Source organism: Desarmillaria tabescens (genome assembly GCF_030435595.1).
Source record: "Desarmillaria tabescens strain CCBAS 213 chromosome Unknown EV420scaffold_194, whole genome shotgun sequence".
Classification (NCBI taxonomy): Eukaryota; Fungi; Basidiomycota; class Agaricomycetes; order Agaricales; family Physalacriaceae; genus Desarmillaria; species Desarmillaria tabescens.
Genome location: NW_026848493.1, coordinates 1 through 16,327, shown reverse-complemented (window position 1 = coordinate 16,327; position 16,327 = coordinate 1). Strand labels below are relative to the sequence as shown.

General features: G+C 51.1%; 1 protein-coding gene across 1 annotated transcript; it reads left to right on the top strand.

Annotated features, from left to right (window-relative positions):
• Positions 1 to 10,902: 10,902 nt before the first annotated feature.
• On the top strand, positions 10,903 to 15,713 carry EV420DRAFT_1488738 (uncharacterized protein; the record flags this gene model as incomplete). The annotated part of the gene is made up of 20 exons (XM_060470649.1): positions 10,903 to 11,262; positions 11,440 to 11,620; positions 11,670 to 11,768; positions 11,932 to 12,111; positions 12,166 to 12,249; positions 12,305 to 12,427; positions 12,511 to 12,673; positions 12,735 to 12,856; positions 12,911 to 12,997; positions 13,054 to 13,149; positions 13,285 to 13,360; positions 13,404 to 13,431; positions 13,639 to 13,671; positions 13,725 to 13,778; positions 13,830 to 13,917; positions 13,974 to 14,725; positions 14,781 to 15,140; positions 15,167 to 15,197; positions 15,232 to 15,546; positions 15,589 to 15,713. The coding sequence occupies 20 exons, from the start codon at positions 10,903 to 10,905 to the stop codon at positions 15,711 to 15,713; spliced, it is 3,357 nt and encodes a 1,118-aa protein (XP_060321679.1).
• Between the last annotated feature and the right edge of the window lie 614 nt (positions 15,714 to 16,327).

Below are 16,327 nucleotides of genomic sequence, written 5' to 3'. Positions count from 1 at the left end.
CTATCATCTTCAAGTGAATCGGGACGAAACTGCAGGAAGGCGGTGACTACTGAACACGTAAATGCGGAAGAACTTCCTAGAGGCTCGTCATAACGTGTGAGTCACTTCATATTGTCAAATAGGTCTTCAAACTGATGGCGACATTTGGTGATTTTAGATCGAGGAGGCCTATTACAACTGTAAAATTATGTATGCCGTCTGGTACCTTTTCAACCAATCCAGTCTATATAGTGCTTTTGCCTGTCCCTGTGCACTCATGTCTTTCGCACACACTGGCTGGAAACCACCTCATGCAAGCGGAACACTTGTTAGCCACTAACTCTAATCGACTTAGATCAACCAAGGATCGCTACTCGCACTTCGGTAGGCGATACACTCGGAGGTCAAAGGCGATGTGAACAGAGTCAGGAGCGAACTTAGATAGTCGCGAAACACGGAGTTTGATGTTAGGTAGATTAAACCTTAGCCGAAGCTGGGGTTTAGCCCAGCTTAGGCTCTACTTAAATACATGTTGAGTAAAGTAAAAATAGCATGGTGAGAAAGTCCGATCAGAACCGCAGTATAGAGTAAGCGAGAACGTGTAAGGAAAGAAAAAGAAAAGAAAAGAAAAGAAAAAGGAAAAGAAAAGGATAAACCGTAACATTACCCCCTCCTTAAGACTCGTTCGTCCCGAATGAGTCCTCAGTCTCCTCTCTGCTTTGTTGTGATTGACTGTAGAAGGAAAGGACGCTATCATCATCATTGTCATCATCTTCGCTATCGAAATCCCAATTCTCCGTCACCTTTTGAAGGTGGTCTACATCGGCTTCGTCGTCAGAAGGAGGGTCGAGTAGAATTGGCGGATTTCTGTAGGGCTTGTTCTCCCGTCTAGAGTCTCCGATCTCTTGGGCGCGTCATTGTAGGTACGATGTTGTCGATACGGGTCCGCTAGGTCGTCCGGCGTCTGACCCTGCTACCTCTCCAACCACGTTGATTTCCTCCTCGGAGTGTGCTGGTGCTGAGCATTGGGAGGAGTAGACAGTCTCCACCTCTGTCACACAGGGTGTTGTTGGGTCGTGGTATTCGACGGGGAGGTTGCGTGGTATTTTGTCGTCAATACCAACCGTCTTTCCCCTATGGTTGACCTCCCAGTGCATCTTCTGAATGCGGGCTTCATACTCGTTGACGAGTCGTTCCGCATTGGCCATATTGGAGCGCTTGACCCAAGAATTCTCCTCCTTCGGATACCCTTTCCATTTTACGAGGTATTCAGTTATGGTGCGGCGATTTCGCCCACGCCCTACAACTTTGTCCCGCTGTTCCACGATTTCTTCAATTTCGTATTCTTCTTCCTCGTCTATCAATTCCGGCGGTGGCCATTCCGGACGTGGTTGATTTTGAAAAGCGGGAGTCACATAAGGTGTTAGGAGTGACTCGTTGAAGCGGTTGTGAATTTTCCATTTGGCGGGTAGTTTTAGCTTGTAGGCCGAAGCCCCCTTCTTGGCGATCACCGTGAATGGGCCTACACGACGGTCCCCAAGCTTCTTGGTGGGACGCGGGAGGTTTAGGTGGGTCGTATCTAGCCACACCTTATCCCCCGGTTGATATTCTACCGCTTGGCCTTTGTGCTTGTCGTAGGCCTTCTTCATCGACTCCGCCGCTCTTTCCAGGGATGCTTTCATCTCCCTTTGGGCCTTTTCTATTTCGGCTACTAGTTTCGCCGCTGCGGGTACTACGGGGGTTTTCTGTGTTCGGGTTATGACCTGTCCATCTCTCCTGAACACTACTTTGTACGGGGAGTATCCAGTAGCGGAGTGCTGGCAGTTATTGTGGGTGAAGGCGGCTAGCGGTAACCACTCGCTCCAGTCATCCTGCCGGTCGTTAACAAACATCTTCAGGTATTTCTCTATTTCTTGATTGACCCTCTCAGTCTGACCATCTGTTTGCGGATGATACGCGGTGGAAGGGTTTCCCTCTACCTTGATGAGGGTATAGAATTCCTTCATGAATTTAGAAACGAAGACCGATCCACGGTCGGAAATGACTTTTTCTGGCATCACCCCGTAGGGAACGTAAACGTAGTCTCGCAGGATCTTGGCGAAGCCGAGGGAAGTGAGCTCCTCGGTGCAGGCAATAGGGATTATTGTCTTGGAAAAACAATCAACAATCACTAGGATGGAGTCGAATCCCTTCGAGTTGGGCAATTTCGTGATCATATCCACCGAGATATGGGTCCAAGGACGAACCGGGACCTCATTGGGGTGCAGGGGAGCCCTCCTTGGGCGACGGTCTGCTTTAGTTCACTGGCAGACGTCACAACCCTTGACGTAGGCCTCTACATCTCGACGCATGCGTGGCCACCAATAATCGCGAAGGACGAGTTCCTTCGTCTTCTCAATCCCCGGATGTCCAGCCGTGACATGATCATGCCTAAGGGCTATGATCTGCCCCCTAAGATTCTGGTCCACCGGCACGTAAATCCGTCCGTCGTACCACAGTAAGCCCTGATCGCGGGAAACTCCCTTCTCATGATTAAGGGAGTCAGAGATTCCTCTGTCCCAGCGACACGGGTCGTGCGTGGCTATTTTGATCTTTTCGTGTAGCTCCTCGGGGGTAGGCATCACGAGGGCCCTGAAATGTTCCGCCTTGAGTACTACCACGTCACGATTGTCTTCCTTCCCTTGATCATGGTCCGCCCTTCACGATAGGAGGTCTGCCTTTCAGTTTTGCGCTCCCGGCTTGTGGTGCAAGGTGAATTGGTACTCCACCAACTCTGTCACCCATCGCGCTTGTCGTCGATTGAGTTTCTGGGGCTTGCGGAAGTATTGGAGGTTAGAATGATCAGTCCAGATTTCGAAGTCCTCCCGGGCCCCCATGAGATACTGTCGCCACTCTTTGAGGGCGATCATTATGGCGAGGAGCTCCTTGTCGTAGATTTCGTAGTTCCGTTCGGTCGTTGACAGGGCCTTGGAAAGGAACGCCACTGGTCGCCACTTCTCTTCCTGCCACTGGGAGAGTACCGCTCCTACTGCTCCTTCACTGGAGTCTGCCTCTACTCGAAATCGCCCCTTGTCAAGGGGAATAGCTAGTACCACATCTTCACGAAACAGCTCCTTTAATTTGTCGAAAGCTTTTTGTTGGGCTTCTCCCCACCCCCACTCCTGCTTCCCCGTTAAAGAAGTTAACGGCTTGACGTGCTTGCTATAGTCTCGGATGAACCGACGATAAAAATTACAGAACCCAAGGAAGGACTGCAATTCTTGCTTCCGTCGAGGGACTGGCCAGTCCAGTAGCCCCGCGATTTTCACGGGGTCCATGCGAATTTTTCCCTCGCTGATGATAACCCCCAGGTATTCCGTCTCCTCCACTTCGAATTCACACTTTTCAGCTTTAAGAAACAGGTGGTTCTCGCGTAGTATCTGGAGCACCTTCTGCACGATGCGTCTATGTTCTGCCTTGGTCTTGGAAGCGATGAGAATGTCGTCCAGGTACACGGACACCTCCCCAGCGGTGATGAGGTCTTTGAAGATATTGTTCATCATCCACTGGAACGTCGCCGGCGAGTTGGTGAGTCCGAAGAACATCACCAGTGGCTCATAGAGCCCGCAATTGGTTCGAAATGCCGCCTTCCACTCATCCCCTTGTTTGATCCTAACGTTGTTATACCCCCACCGTACGTCCAACTTGGTGAAGTACTTGGCCTTCTTCAGTCGGTCCATTAGTTCTCCGATAAGCGGTAACGGATAACGATTCTTGACGGTCATCTCGTTTAGCTTTCGGTAATCCTGCACGGGCCGCAGCTTCCCATCCTTCTTTTTTACAAAAAAGAATGGAGAGGCCATCGGGGACTTGGAGGTCTGAATACGTCCTGTCGACAGGTTCTCGTCCAGGAATTTGTCCAGCTCCTCCTGTTCCGTCGGATTAAGGGGGTAGACTTTGCAGTCGAGGTTGGCGTTGGCGTTGGGGATGAGTTCGATGGCATGATCCCAAGGCTTGCGGGGCGGTAGCTCGTCAAAGTTTTCTTTATCAAAGACGTCCTTGAACTCTCGGTATTCTTCCGGGACAATCTCTTCGAACGATTTGGCCGTCTTTTTGGCGTTAGCCTGGGCCGCTAATTCATTGGCTTTAGTCCCCATGGCTCGGGCGTGGAAGGCCTCCTCGAAATCCACTACTAGAATGGTGTCTCCCTCTTCGTATTCCTCCCATCTCGCCGAGGGGTCGGTGTCGGGTAGGGAAAATGGAATTTTCCGACATGCGCATCGGGCTAGGGTGACAGCTCCCGTGGTCCAATCTATTAGGGGGTTATGACGTTGGAGCCAGTCATGCCCCAGGAACAACGGAGTCGAGCCCAAGTCTACTACCGCTAGTTCAATTCGTTCCACGTGGTCCCCGATCCGCAGCCTTACTTCGGCATATTCCGTGATGTCACCTCCTTTGTTCCTGGTGCCATCAGCATTATAAACAGGGACGGGTCGGGCAGCCTGCTTTAGGCTGAGGTCATGTGCCTGGGCCCAGGTTCAGTCGATCAAACTCCCCGTGGCGCCGCTATCCACCAGTGCGCTTAAGGCGTGAGTCTCCCGCGTATCCAGCGTCTCTAATTGCACTTTTATTGAAACATTATGCCCCTTCCTCCCTCATATGTACATTGGGGGCTTCTGTAAGTCCTCCATCCATTGCCACCTCTCCCTTGCTTGAGCGGCCGTTTCGGTCTGCTCTTCCAGCTGGTGGCACAGCTGGTCGGTGACTTCTCCCCGACGACGAGGGTGTACCCATCCGTTGAGGACAGCCCGTGTGGCCTTGTCACTTCTGGCGATGCGTAAGGCACGTCGGGTCCATAAGATCCCGTGAGGTTCGTAGTACATTTCCGCGACCCCCTTTTTGTTGTCAGGGGTGGTGGGGCGAGCGCCGACGGGGGAAGTAGTCTTCTTTGGGGAAACGACCGGAATGTCGGACCGTAAGAAGGCTTCCTCGTCTTCCACTTCTTCTAGCGAAACCGGGGTGGTCTTGCTTCGAGGCGGCATTTGATCACCGGGCCGAAGAGGGCCCCTCAGCGGCACTTGGGCGCCTTCCGTCGAAGTGGTGGAGGAGGGCTCGCTGCCCTGTGTTCGACCCCGGCCAAGGGTGCTTGTGCGCGGCGTTGTAACCTCCACCGTTGATCCTAGCTCATCCTCATTCCTAACTGGGGCGGTACTCGTGGAAACCCTTGGCAAGTGCACACGTATTGGCTCCCCTGAGAGGTCTTCACCATTTGCCGACGAGACGGCTACTGAGGGAAGGTGGTCTCCCGAGCTCCCGGCCTCAGCTGCATTCCTGCCACTGACATTGGGCACGTTTGTTGTCCCGAACATTGGGGTCGTCGGCCGCTTCTCCCTGCCCGGGCGACCTGGGTCACGTCTGACTTCGGCCTTGACTCGACCTGCGGCAGCAGCCTCTTTGCGGTCGAGCGGGGGTTCCAGAGGTGGGACAGCCCCTCGGGGTTCGATGCCTAACGCAGACCGTGTAGGGCGGCGGAAATCCCCTTCTACGCCGTTGTTCGTTGGCGATTCACTTTCTTTAGTTTCTTCTACTGGTAACGCGGCGAAATGGTTGCTATATTGCTCATAGGGGGTACCTACATACGTAGTATAAGTCCAGCTAGTAGTACATGAACGCGCACCAGGTGAAACTAAGTCCTTTGCCGACGCCGTCGAATCGCTTATTTCGACGCCGGCTCGTCTTTTGACGACCTCTCTTCCTTCACCTCTTCGATCTTCGTGTCTTTGCCATTTTCCTCTTTTTCTGCCTCGGCGAGTAACTGTCGTAGGCGCTGAACGTTAGGCTTCTTGCGTGGGGGGAGTTTGACGGGGAGCCACTTGGATTTGTCCGTCGGACATTTATGGTCGCGGCTCCACCCGGTATTGCCGCATTTGAAGCATCGTTTGTCGCTTCTCAGCTTATCAATCTCCATCAGCTGACCGGCTCCCCCATAGGTCGTCCCCGTGGCGTCCTTCTTGTCGCCTGATGACCCAGAACCCCCCGCCTTCTGTGATGATTGATTGCCTCGACCAGAACCGCTGTTCTGGGAGGACTTACTGCCCAACCCCTGGGCAACTCCGTATCGATAATTGGCATCTATCCTCAAGACGCGCGCCTTCCACTCTGCATAGGTTGTGGGGCGCTCGTTGTCCCCATGCATAACCGTATTTCGCACTGTTGGTCGTATTGCGGCTTCTACTGCCTCAAACATTTGCTTTTCATCGCCGAACTCCTCGCACTTGTGGGCCAATCGCTCGAATTTCGCGAAGAGCTTGACAGCTGACTTGAAGTCCGACTGTCGGACCTTCTTCCACTCGGCCTTCCAAATGGTCAACTCCGCTACCTCTCGGAACTGGACGGTGAGATCATGGGAGAATTCCGCCCATGTGGGGAATCTCCAGTGCCCATTTACATCTCGGTAGCGGTAGTACTGGTCGACCCACCACTGCTGCGCTTCTCCGCGTAGGTACCCTTGCGCAAACATGATGCGATAGGGGTTCTGCCCCTCGTCGTTCATTGTGTAGTACATTGGGAAGACCTGGAAGTATACTTCACAGTGATGGAGGAAGCGGGTGATATCCGAGGATACCCTGGTGAAGTACTCGGGCTGAGTGATCAGCTTAGGTTTTACGTCGTTCCATGGGTTGTTTACTGCCCCCGGGGCTAATTGCCACGGGGGTATGGGATCCGGTGGTGATGGTACGTGGGGAGGTACTGGCGGTTTCGGGGGCCAAGAGAGCGACCGTAAGTCTCGATTGTCCCTGGGTGGAGGATAACCCCCAAAGTTCGGGGGTGGCTTGGGCGGCCCAGAAGGCGGGACCGGGGGCACCATGGACCCCTTACCCTTATCAGGATGAGAGGTTCCTGCCCCTTCGTCAGCGTAATCATCGTCGTCCTCCCCTGCTCCGGCGAAGAAGTCTTTTCCAAAAAACGTTTCTGCCTCTAGAGGATTCGGCATTGGCTGGGGCCACCTGTACGGCTCGCACCCCTGTTGAGGTACCTCAGGGTTCATGAGGTTCCACACGATGGCCGCCCGGTGCCAGGTCTCGACCTCGAGGATGTTCTTCATGAGGTAGACATCCCCCATCCGCTTAGCATGGCGGTAATCCTCCCCTGCTTCGGAGAAGAGCCATTGCGGGTCTCTTTCCATGTCTTCCATCATGATCTCGTAGAGGCCGTGCCACGGTAAGAGGTCGAAAATGCTCGGCCTAGGCGTTGGGCCTTGAAGAAGGACCTGCCTTACCGCTGCCATTACCGTCGGTTCCAGGGCCCTGTTTGGGGGTCGACTGGGCATCCTCGGCCTCCTTCCTCTCTCGGGCGAGGCGGTCAAGCTCGAGATTTCTTCTTTGTCTTTCGATGTTGGAGTCGTAGTCGGTGAGCTCGGCCTCGTAAGCGGCCCAAGCTCTCCCTCTGGCTTCCAAATCGGCTCCTGCTCTTCGTGCCGCCCCGGTATATCGGACGGCGGCTGCTCGTATTCTATTTCCGACCTCGGTCGGGGTGGTGTCAGGTTCGAGGGGTAGGTCCCACCATCCGTCGGGTCCTTGGAGGGCATCTTCCTCGGCTCGGCAGATGCGTGCGTCATGCGCTCTTCCTTGGTCCATTCGGGCCTCGATTTCTGGGGACTGCCGGGCATCTCGAGAGAGTCGGAGGGACTCGACGTACGTGTGATATAAGAGAGGCCACGGACGCTGGGATAGAGGGACGGGGTCGGCGAAGGCTCGCGCTGGGACGCTCGTTTCCCAGTTGGAGACTCCGGCGAGGCGCTCGGAAACGGTAACTGTTCCAAGTTCCTCGGGGTCGTACTCTGGGAACTCGCCCCAAAGCTCTCTATCCGTCGGCTCGTGCGTGGGGACGGCGGGAGCGGGTGCTGGGGGCGCGGTCCTTGTAACGGCCTGGTCGGGCTCTGGCTCGGGGTCGTCCCTGGCCACAGTAGCTTTTTCCCTGTTGTCGGCGTAGACCCAACTGGAGCGGGGGTACCAGGCAACGGGCTCTCCCCTATCGGCTGGCCAGGAGCCTGAAACAGGCTGTGGGTCAGTTGCACGGGTGGTAGCCGCGGAGGCTCCGAGGCCAAGCTCTCCGGAATCCTCGTCGAAATCGTCTCTGGCCTTTCCTTTGTCGTACCTTCTCCGCTCTGCTCCCCACTCTGCATCGCTCCACCGGTTTTGGGAGCGTCCGCTCCAGTTGTCTCTGGTATAGGTTGCATCCTCCTCCTCGTGCGGGTAGAAGTCGCCGAGGAGGTCTTCGAGTCGGATCCTTTCGAGCTCGGTGAGTTTGTCGCCTTCGAACTCGGTGTCAGAGCCTTCTTCGCTCTCGACCAGATGCCCGGTGCCTTGTCTTCGGGCTCCATCTGTGCTTGACTCGCCTTGGACTGGAGACTGGTCGAAGAGACCTGGTAGGGGCGAGTCTCCTCTGTCGAGGAGTACCCCCCTGGTATCTGTGATATCGATGGAAGCGTCGGACTCGGTGGCGCTTCTGTAGGAGTCTGTGCTCGACTCTGAGGATCCCAAGTTGGACCGCGACGATGCGTAGAGGGACTCTCCAGGTCCTCTGGGTGTGATGGGTCGGCCATCATGAAGAGTTTGTTGAGATGCTGCGGGAATGAAAATTACCGGCGGCGGGTATGCCGGGGTCGCCGGGATGTAGTGAAAGGGGAGCTGGGCTCGTACGCGCCTCTGTTGGCGGCAGCACTGCTGAAGGTAATACAAGCAGATGAACAAGAAAAAGACGGTAGAAAGCGCGGAGATTACGGGAATGGCGTCGGATAAGGGCATCTACCCGTGGGCTTATTTTCTGAGATAGCCGGCGGTGAGGATGGACCATACGACGGATAGGGCGAGAATTGTGAGGGCGGCGAGGGTCGCGATAATCAGGTTGAGGTCGGTCTCGTAAACGGGGCCGGTCATCAACGAGGTATCATCGTCGAAGGATGGGTCAGTCAATGTAAGCAATATGACTGCGAGCAGTGATGCTGACTTGAGAAATAGATTGAAAGGTTTCGTGGTGCCTTTAGACAAGGGGAAAGTATCCACCGTACAGTGCTACTAGCAGTCCTGCTAAGAGCGGTGCGGCGATACAAACTCGAATAAGGGCAAGGGTAAGGAACACAGTTACTAAAACTGCAAAGATAGGGTCGTTGATAATATGGGGTAAAACCCAGGCGATTACAGCGGCTTGGAGCAGTAGGTCGAAGGGAGTAACCCAAAGGGCTACGGCGATCAAGAAGTGTATCGGATGAATTTTGGAAAGTTCTTTGTAAAAGGTTGAGCAGCGTTCGTTCTCGGACGTGGCGCTGGGCAACGTAGGGCGAGCTTCGGCTAAATGTTAGCCACTAACTCTAATCGACTTAGATCAACCAAGGATCGCTACTCGCACTTCGGTAGGCGATACACTCGGAGGTCAAAGGCGATGTGAACAGAGTCAGGAGCGAACTTAGATAGTCGCGAAACACGGAGTTCGATGTTAGGTAGATTAAACCTTAGCCGAAGCTGGGGTTTAGCCCAGCTTAGGCTCTACTTAAATACATGTTGAGTAAAGTAAAAATAGCACGGTGAGAAAGTCCGATCAGAACCGCAGTATAGAGTAAGCGAGAATGCGTAAGGAAAGAAAAAGAAAAGAAAAGAAAAGAAAAAGGAAAAGAAAAGGATAAACCGTAACAACACTGGGCCAGAAGCTGATCCAACTGTTCCATGGTAAGGCCATGACCCGAGTTGAGAAGGTCTTGCAGAATCTCGAAGATATGCGAAGGTAGGAATGTGTGATAGCAGCATCCACTGGGCTCGCAGAGCGATTGTCGGAATGTTGGCGAGCTGCTATTCCATGGCATCCTGGGTGTAAAAGACACTTGTAATGGCGGGCCCATTCCATCCTTCCCCACCCCATCATTCACCACTAGAGCCGGTACAGAGCTGATATCAACCCTCTCGCCCAAATCCTTGGAACACTCATGCTTGGTGCCACAGTCCATGGACTTATACCAGAACTTGCATCCTCCACACTGCGCCAAATACAGATCCAACTCCAGAGTCGTCAATCCTACTCCTTGGAGAAACCGTTTATTCCATTTATGAAAGACACGGGGGTGGACTCCTCTATGTTTACAGGTTGCTCCTGGGTAACATTGGTATTGCTGTGAGGAGTATATCTCTCCTGATTCAGAATACGGCAGGCATGGTATTACGCAGAGACTGGACCGCATCCCGATCTGAATAACAATCAATAACCGCGTATAATCAGATCATGGACATCATTGCCTCTGTGTTTGTTTCAAGGATATTCCCTCCCGTATGATATTGCTGTTAGCGAGGTAGCAGGGTTATGCAGGGAGCTACTAATTCGAGTAGAAGTCATATAGTCAAGGGGTATTCTTTCTTCGACGAGGTTCATTCAATCTGAGAACTTTGCAGCGGCTACTAACTTCATGAATAGGACTTGGCGAGATTCCATGCTAAGAAGAGATCCGCCTCCTTCGATTGGCTGCCTGTTCCTGAAACATGTACGAATATCCTCGTTGCCAGTAGGAAGTGGTCACGGCGACCTTGCGAGAAAATATGAATGCTAAGCCCGTCCAAATTACCGTTAGTCTCTCTCCTTCATGAATTGAATTTGATCCGTCTGACAAACTGCAGGTCAGCATCGACCCACTAGAACATCTTTACCACAAAAAAAAAAAAGCGCCCTTCTTTTCTACAAAGCACAATCTGAGTTCTTCGACCATGATTGATTGACGTATTAGGTTTCAGTCACCTGGAAGTCGCATCACTTAATGCTGAGCAGAAATTTTGGAGGTCATTCCTATAGTTAGCGGTCGGATCCCTTTCATTTCCGGAGATATCTCATCTCAAAGAAAAAGGTCGTGTTCAGAGTTATTCGCAAGACCTATAAGTAGGTCTCTCTTCATCATAGATTCACATGGTACTTCATCGTTCCCAGCGTCTCCTTGATTTAAAGGTGGCAGCAGCCCCTCAGGCTCTCCCCCAAGTCATTAGTTCGCCTACCACCACCCTGCCTGCAGCTTCCTCCTCCTCCTTAATGAATTCTGCCTCTGAGGAGCCTGTTTGGCCTCCCATTTTCGAAAACTACTGTGCAGAAACCTTTGCAGCCAATCTTGATCCTTACAACTTGGACCCGCTCTCCAAAGATCTAAACTGGGCCCTGCCAATTCCCTTGCTTATCATGCCCCCAGACATCCTGCAGATTGATCTGTCGCGGACACTGATTATTAACAGTCGGGCTTTTCATCGTCTGGTAACATATGACAGCATACGCCTAGTGAGCCCGCTCCTTCTTCCTAAATAACATCCACCTCACCCCTCGTTTGAAGTCCTGGTACATTTATACCCTCGGAGCACTGCATTCAATATTTACCGTATGAATGCCTAGTGGATTTTTTCGTGAGACTTCTCTCCTGACCGTACTATTGAGCGAACACTGACATAGTGCATTCAGGCTAAGGCGGCTACCAAGGGTCTGAAGACACCATCCTGCATCTGTGGACCTCTCAGTGGACAATGGGAAGTGTATACTCCTACGATACTATGGAAAATGTCGATGACATGCCAACGAGTGGAAAATCGTGGTGAACTGGCTTTCTTTTGTGCCAAAGGCAATAATGGATGTTGTTGGTGGCGTAAGTCACCATTTCTATGATGAATTATCACCGCTGATTTCCTGCCCAGAACCTGTCATGCACTTGTTTGCAAATAACCAAGGACCAACTGATGTACAGCCTTGCCTTGAAGAGGACGAGTTTGTTGGATTCAGAACCAAGGACCTGCGTGAGTTCGCTGCAGCTTCCCCTCCACCCTGGAGTTTTTTCTAATTCTTCTTAAGCGAAAATTGTCGTTATCCCGAAGTCAACGCCTAAGTCGATGCCTAAGTCAACACCGCGTCGGTCCTCGGGTTCCCGCTCTGTCATTCCTGTTCGGTCTACGTCTACAGGTTTGACAAACCTTGATGGCTCCCTACCCTCTCTGCCATCCTTGACTGAGAGTACGATCAGTCCATTGCATTCTGTTTGCGCCATTGGGTCAGACAGTGCACAGTCCCCTCTCGTTCGTGCTCTTGATGTGGCCTTCACAGTCAATAGCAAGCGTCCTGCATCCTCTCCACTGCTTTCAGGTATGAGTCTTATGTGTATCTGAAAGTTACGATAACTCACTGATGAGGTTGCAGGTATCTCTAAAAAGTTTCGAGCTTCAGGAGCCTTGGAAAAAGGCCGCACGCCTAACGACTCCAGTCCCATGTATAAAAAGACGGGTGAGTCAGATACTTGGTCATGAGTTCGGGTGCTCAAGAGTCCTTGTTTTTTCAGTGTCTTCGAAAAAAAAGTACCAGCTGAGGCCAGCATCTTTTCCCGTGGATCTGGCTTCGCCAAGTTTAAACTTCGAAGGTGGTACTCCAGGAAAGCAGACTCCTGGTGATGGTATTTTAGATGGTGTGTGTCTCTATCCACATCCACATTCATTCTCACAGTGTCTGCCGCAGTTTCCGATGACCATTTCTTCAATTTAGACTAAGACAAGACGTCCAGCGAGAATCGGGCAAAAAAGTCGTACCGTCTTACTGCACCACGCCTGCGCTTGAAGGGGGAAGGACCATCCAATGAATCCCCAACCCCAGTGTCGCCGATGCCAAATGCAGATGTCATCGAGCTTACTGATGAGTCCAGTGATGAAAACAAGTGAGTACCTACTCCCAGTACGTCCTGAAAATATAGATAACACGGCATGCTGTCTCAAGAGGTCTATCTTTTCAGGACTCAAAAGCCCGTCACGGGAGGTGATCGAAATAACGGATGGCTCCTCAGAGGGAGATCTTGACAATATGGAGGTTGACGAACTTGACAATGTGGAGAGTCTGACTGGTATGCTCTTTCAGCCTGGGTGGATAGATGTTCCTCATGTTTCCCTTTTTACAGTGGCTAACCAGACGTCGACTGAAGTCATCGAGATCTCTGACAACTCAGAGTCGGACAATGAAAAACAAGAGGAGGCTAATGTCATTGGTATTTATACCACTCCTACTGCTACCGTTTTACATGTCGCTCATCTGTTTCTGTAGTGGTTCCAACGGTGTGTTCCCGTGCACGCTGCAGCCACAGCAAAATCCCTGAGGCCACATTGGAGAGAAACAAGGATGCTCTCCTCTCTCCGGAAGGTGTAACTTTAGAATTACTCCTGAAAAACCTGACTAGGTGCACATATTGCAAGGCCTACTATCTCGTCATCCACTGTAGTGGAGGGCACCAATGTTCCGTGAAAAATTCTAGCGCGTAAATGTATGGGATGGCAGTACAGCAGAGAAATTCTCCCTTTCTTGGTAGTGGTCTGGGTATCACAGTAATTCTTGATCTAGGTGTCAATTTAAGGTAGATATTAGGTGCACCTCAATCGAAGATGTTCATATTTTAGTCAGTTTGCATGGAAATTTTTCTTTGAGGTAATCTCCGCGCGGAGGTCTCAAACATTGAACCAAGCTTATTTCATCAACTCCGTTTTAGCCCCGCAAGGACCTTGATTCGGACCTCGGTTTCAAAGGATAAATCCCGTAATTTGCTTGTTACTTTCATATAAATGGCAGGGTTGTTTTCAAAGGTGGTCTCTAGATTCATCTTCTTGCGATTCTATGGACCCTCCTCCCATACAGGTATTTGCGCTTCTCGATAAGCCCGGTCTACCAGTGAGTGCTTGATTTCAGTCGTTTTGCCATGTCTGAGGCTCGGCGCCCTTCAGGGAATCCTGGAGTTACCAGAATTGGATCTAGTTGTACTGGTTCATGATGGAGAGGTGAGCGCGAGTGTTATCTCAATTGATCGTGCCATTGACGGATTTCGACAGGACTGGGACTCCCTATTCATGCCAAAGTTGGTTCTCATGTATGAAAACGGAATGAGTGTTACAGAGTTGGTGAAGTCTTGGGTAGAAGGTTCGTCAACTGAAAGCTCTTCCACAGGGAGTGTGCTGACATCGGACATCTGGCAGGTTACCATGTCTATTATCATTATCAGGATGCAGTAATCAAGGTCGCTGAAACCAGCGGAAGTCAGTTATACAGTAAAATATTTGCGCTGCCTTTGGCTGTCAGTGGTTTCTCACCGGTGGCCCTGGCAAGCATATCGATATCTGCTACGCCGACATCTGCTACAACTTCAACCCTATCTTCAATGGTGATCCCAACAGCACCCTCTGGCTATCAAGCTCTCCCATTGGAAATCCTGAAAGAAGTCTGCTTGCTCTGTGATCCACAAACACGACTGTCGCTTCGAGTTGTTGATAGAAGTTCCAGAATTGTCACCAGTCGTCACACCCATAGGCGTCTAAAGCTCTCTTTACCCCCCAATTGGCAGTCAAAAAAGACACCATCCCCCTCGAAGTTCTCAGTTGCCTGCTTCGACGAGGAACTAGTGATGGCTATATTCATATGGATGTGGTTCGTTGGTCAAAGGGCCGTATCATTTTCCCTCACCAATTATTCCATGATGAATAACACCGCATTCTTCATGAGACTCCTCCCCCATTTGGAAACCCTTATCATTCAAGGAGTCCAATGTCTGGTTGTCAACAACCCTCGGATTCACTTCCCATACATATGCCCCCGTCATATTCAGCACTTAGTCCTTCGTAATGTCATCTTTGTGGATGTCGGAGTGTCAGCTCATGCCGTGGAGAGCTTGATGGCACCGGGAATGGAGCTACGGACAGTGGAGATCAACAATGTCATTCATGGTCATACAGTGAGTCCCGGATTTGTCTTCCTCCATAGATATTTCTGACCATGCCATCGCATAGCCTGTCTCCATTCCTAACCCCTCACTGCTTCTGGTATCTCATTGGAGAGAGCGATGGGGACTATCCCTGGCATGGGGTCCCGGCCCTACCTCACCCAAGCTCTTTCGGATGGTACTTCTGGCTCCAAATTTCCAAAAGTTGTCGAACACTGGCCCCCGTCCTAATGGTAGACCACCATTAGAAAATTTTCAGCACCTGGTCAGGCAACTTTTCCGTCTCCCTCACGGTCGCATGGAGCTAGCACCGTATCTGGAGGACAATGAAATCTACCCCCGTTCATTTCCTACGACGCACTTGACACAGCTGGATCTGGGTTTGACGGAGGAAGTTCTGTCTTTGGGACGTCCTATCTTGCGCCAAGTCGCTAATACTCTCCTGTATTTGAGGCTCTGACTACGTACGAGCTCAGTTTTGCATGTGCGCATGTATATTGTACTGACTAACCTTCTAGCAGCCAGTCAGACATTCTCGCCTATTGACTGGGATTCCCCGACAGAATACATATCCATGAGGGATCTCCAAGTACTGCAAGAATTTGTACTCATCACACCTCTGAGCAATTTGTCGTATGGTCTCAAAATGGCGCAGAGCTGGTGGTCTCAAAGCAAGTTCCAGTCATGGACGTCTTTTGAACTTATAATCAAGTTACCTCCAAACGACGCCCGCCCTTCTTGGGGCTATAGGGCCACCCAGTTCCTGCGCGATTATTTATCTGCCGGAGACATAAAGATTATCCTACAAGGATGCGACCTTCACATTCATGCTGGTGCTATGTACTGAGGACGGTTTCTGATTCATCTTTGGGCAGGTAGAGATGGCGCTGGACAGTTGAGAGTGGTCAGACAAGAGGACGTCGAGTATGTCACCGACTTGGTCATGAGCCTGAAGGAGGATCCTCTCATACATACCAACCAGATAGAGTGGAAAGTTTAGAGATTAATGATGTTGTAGGTAGCAAGTTGGTTTCCAACTGTTTCATAGTTTTGAGCCAAAGTAATAAAATATCTTCTTGTATGATCATGACATCGCTAAATCCGGGAAAAAGTAATATTTCATTATATGAATTGCAATTGATCATCAGGGCGACAGCCACTCGTAACGCTTTAAATGACCTTACAATAGGCGCTGTCATCCCCATTTCAGATTATGATCTTTGTACTATCTTATGAGCAGATTATATTGTGATGGAAGAATTAAATTTAAATTGTGATATATGTATAAGTATCTCTCATGACTTCTAAGCTGTTGTACAGTTCAAATAAGTGTTATACACTGTTTGCATCCTCATATTATTACACTACACGCACGCTGACAACTTGAACGATGATTCGGATGCTGGTCACTTGATACTTGATCACGTATTGTCACGTGCAGGTCGGAGCAGTAAACCGTCTATATGTTACAACAGATTTGTTGCATCGCACCACTGCCCTCGTTCGTTACCACCCTTACCGCTTATTCAATAGGTGGCTTGCATGCCTGGTTTCCTAGCTGCTCTATGAGCGCCGTGATGGATTCCTGCGAACACTGGCATGGTGATAGTGATA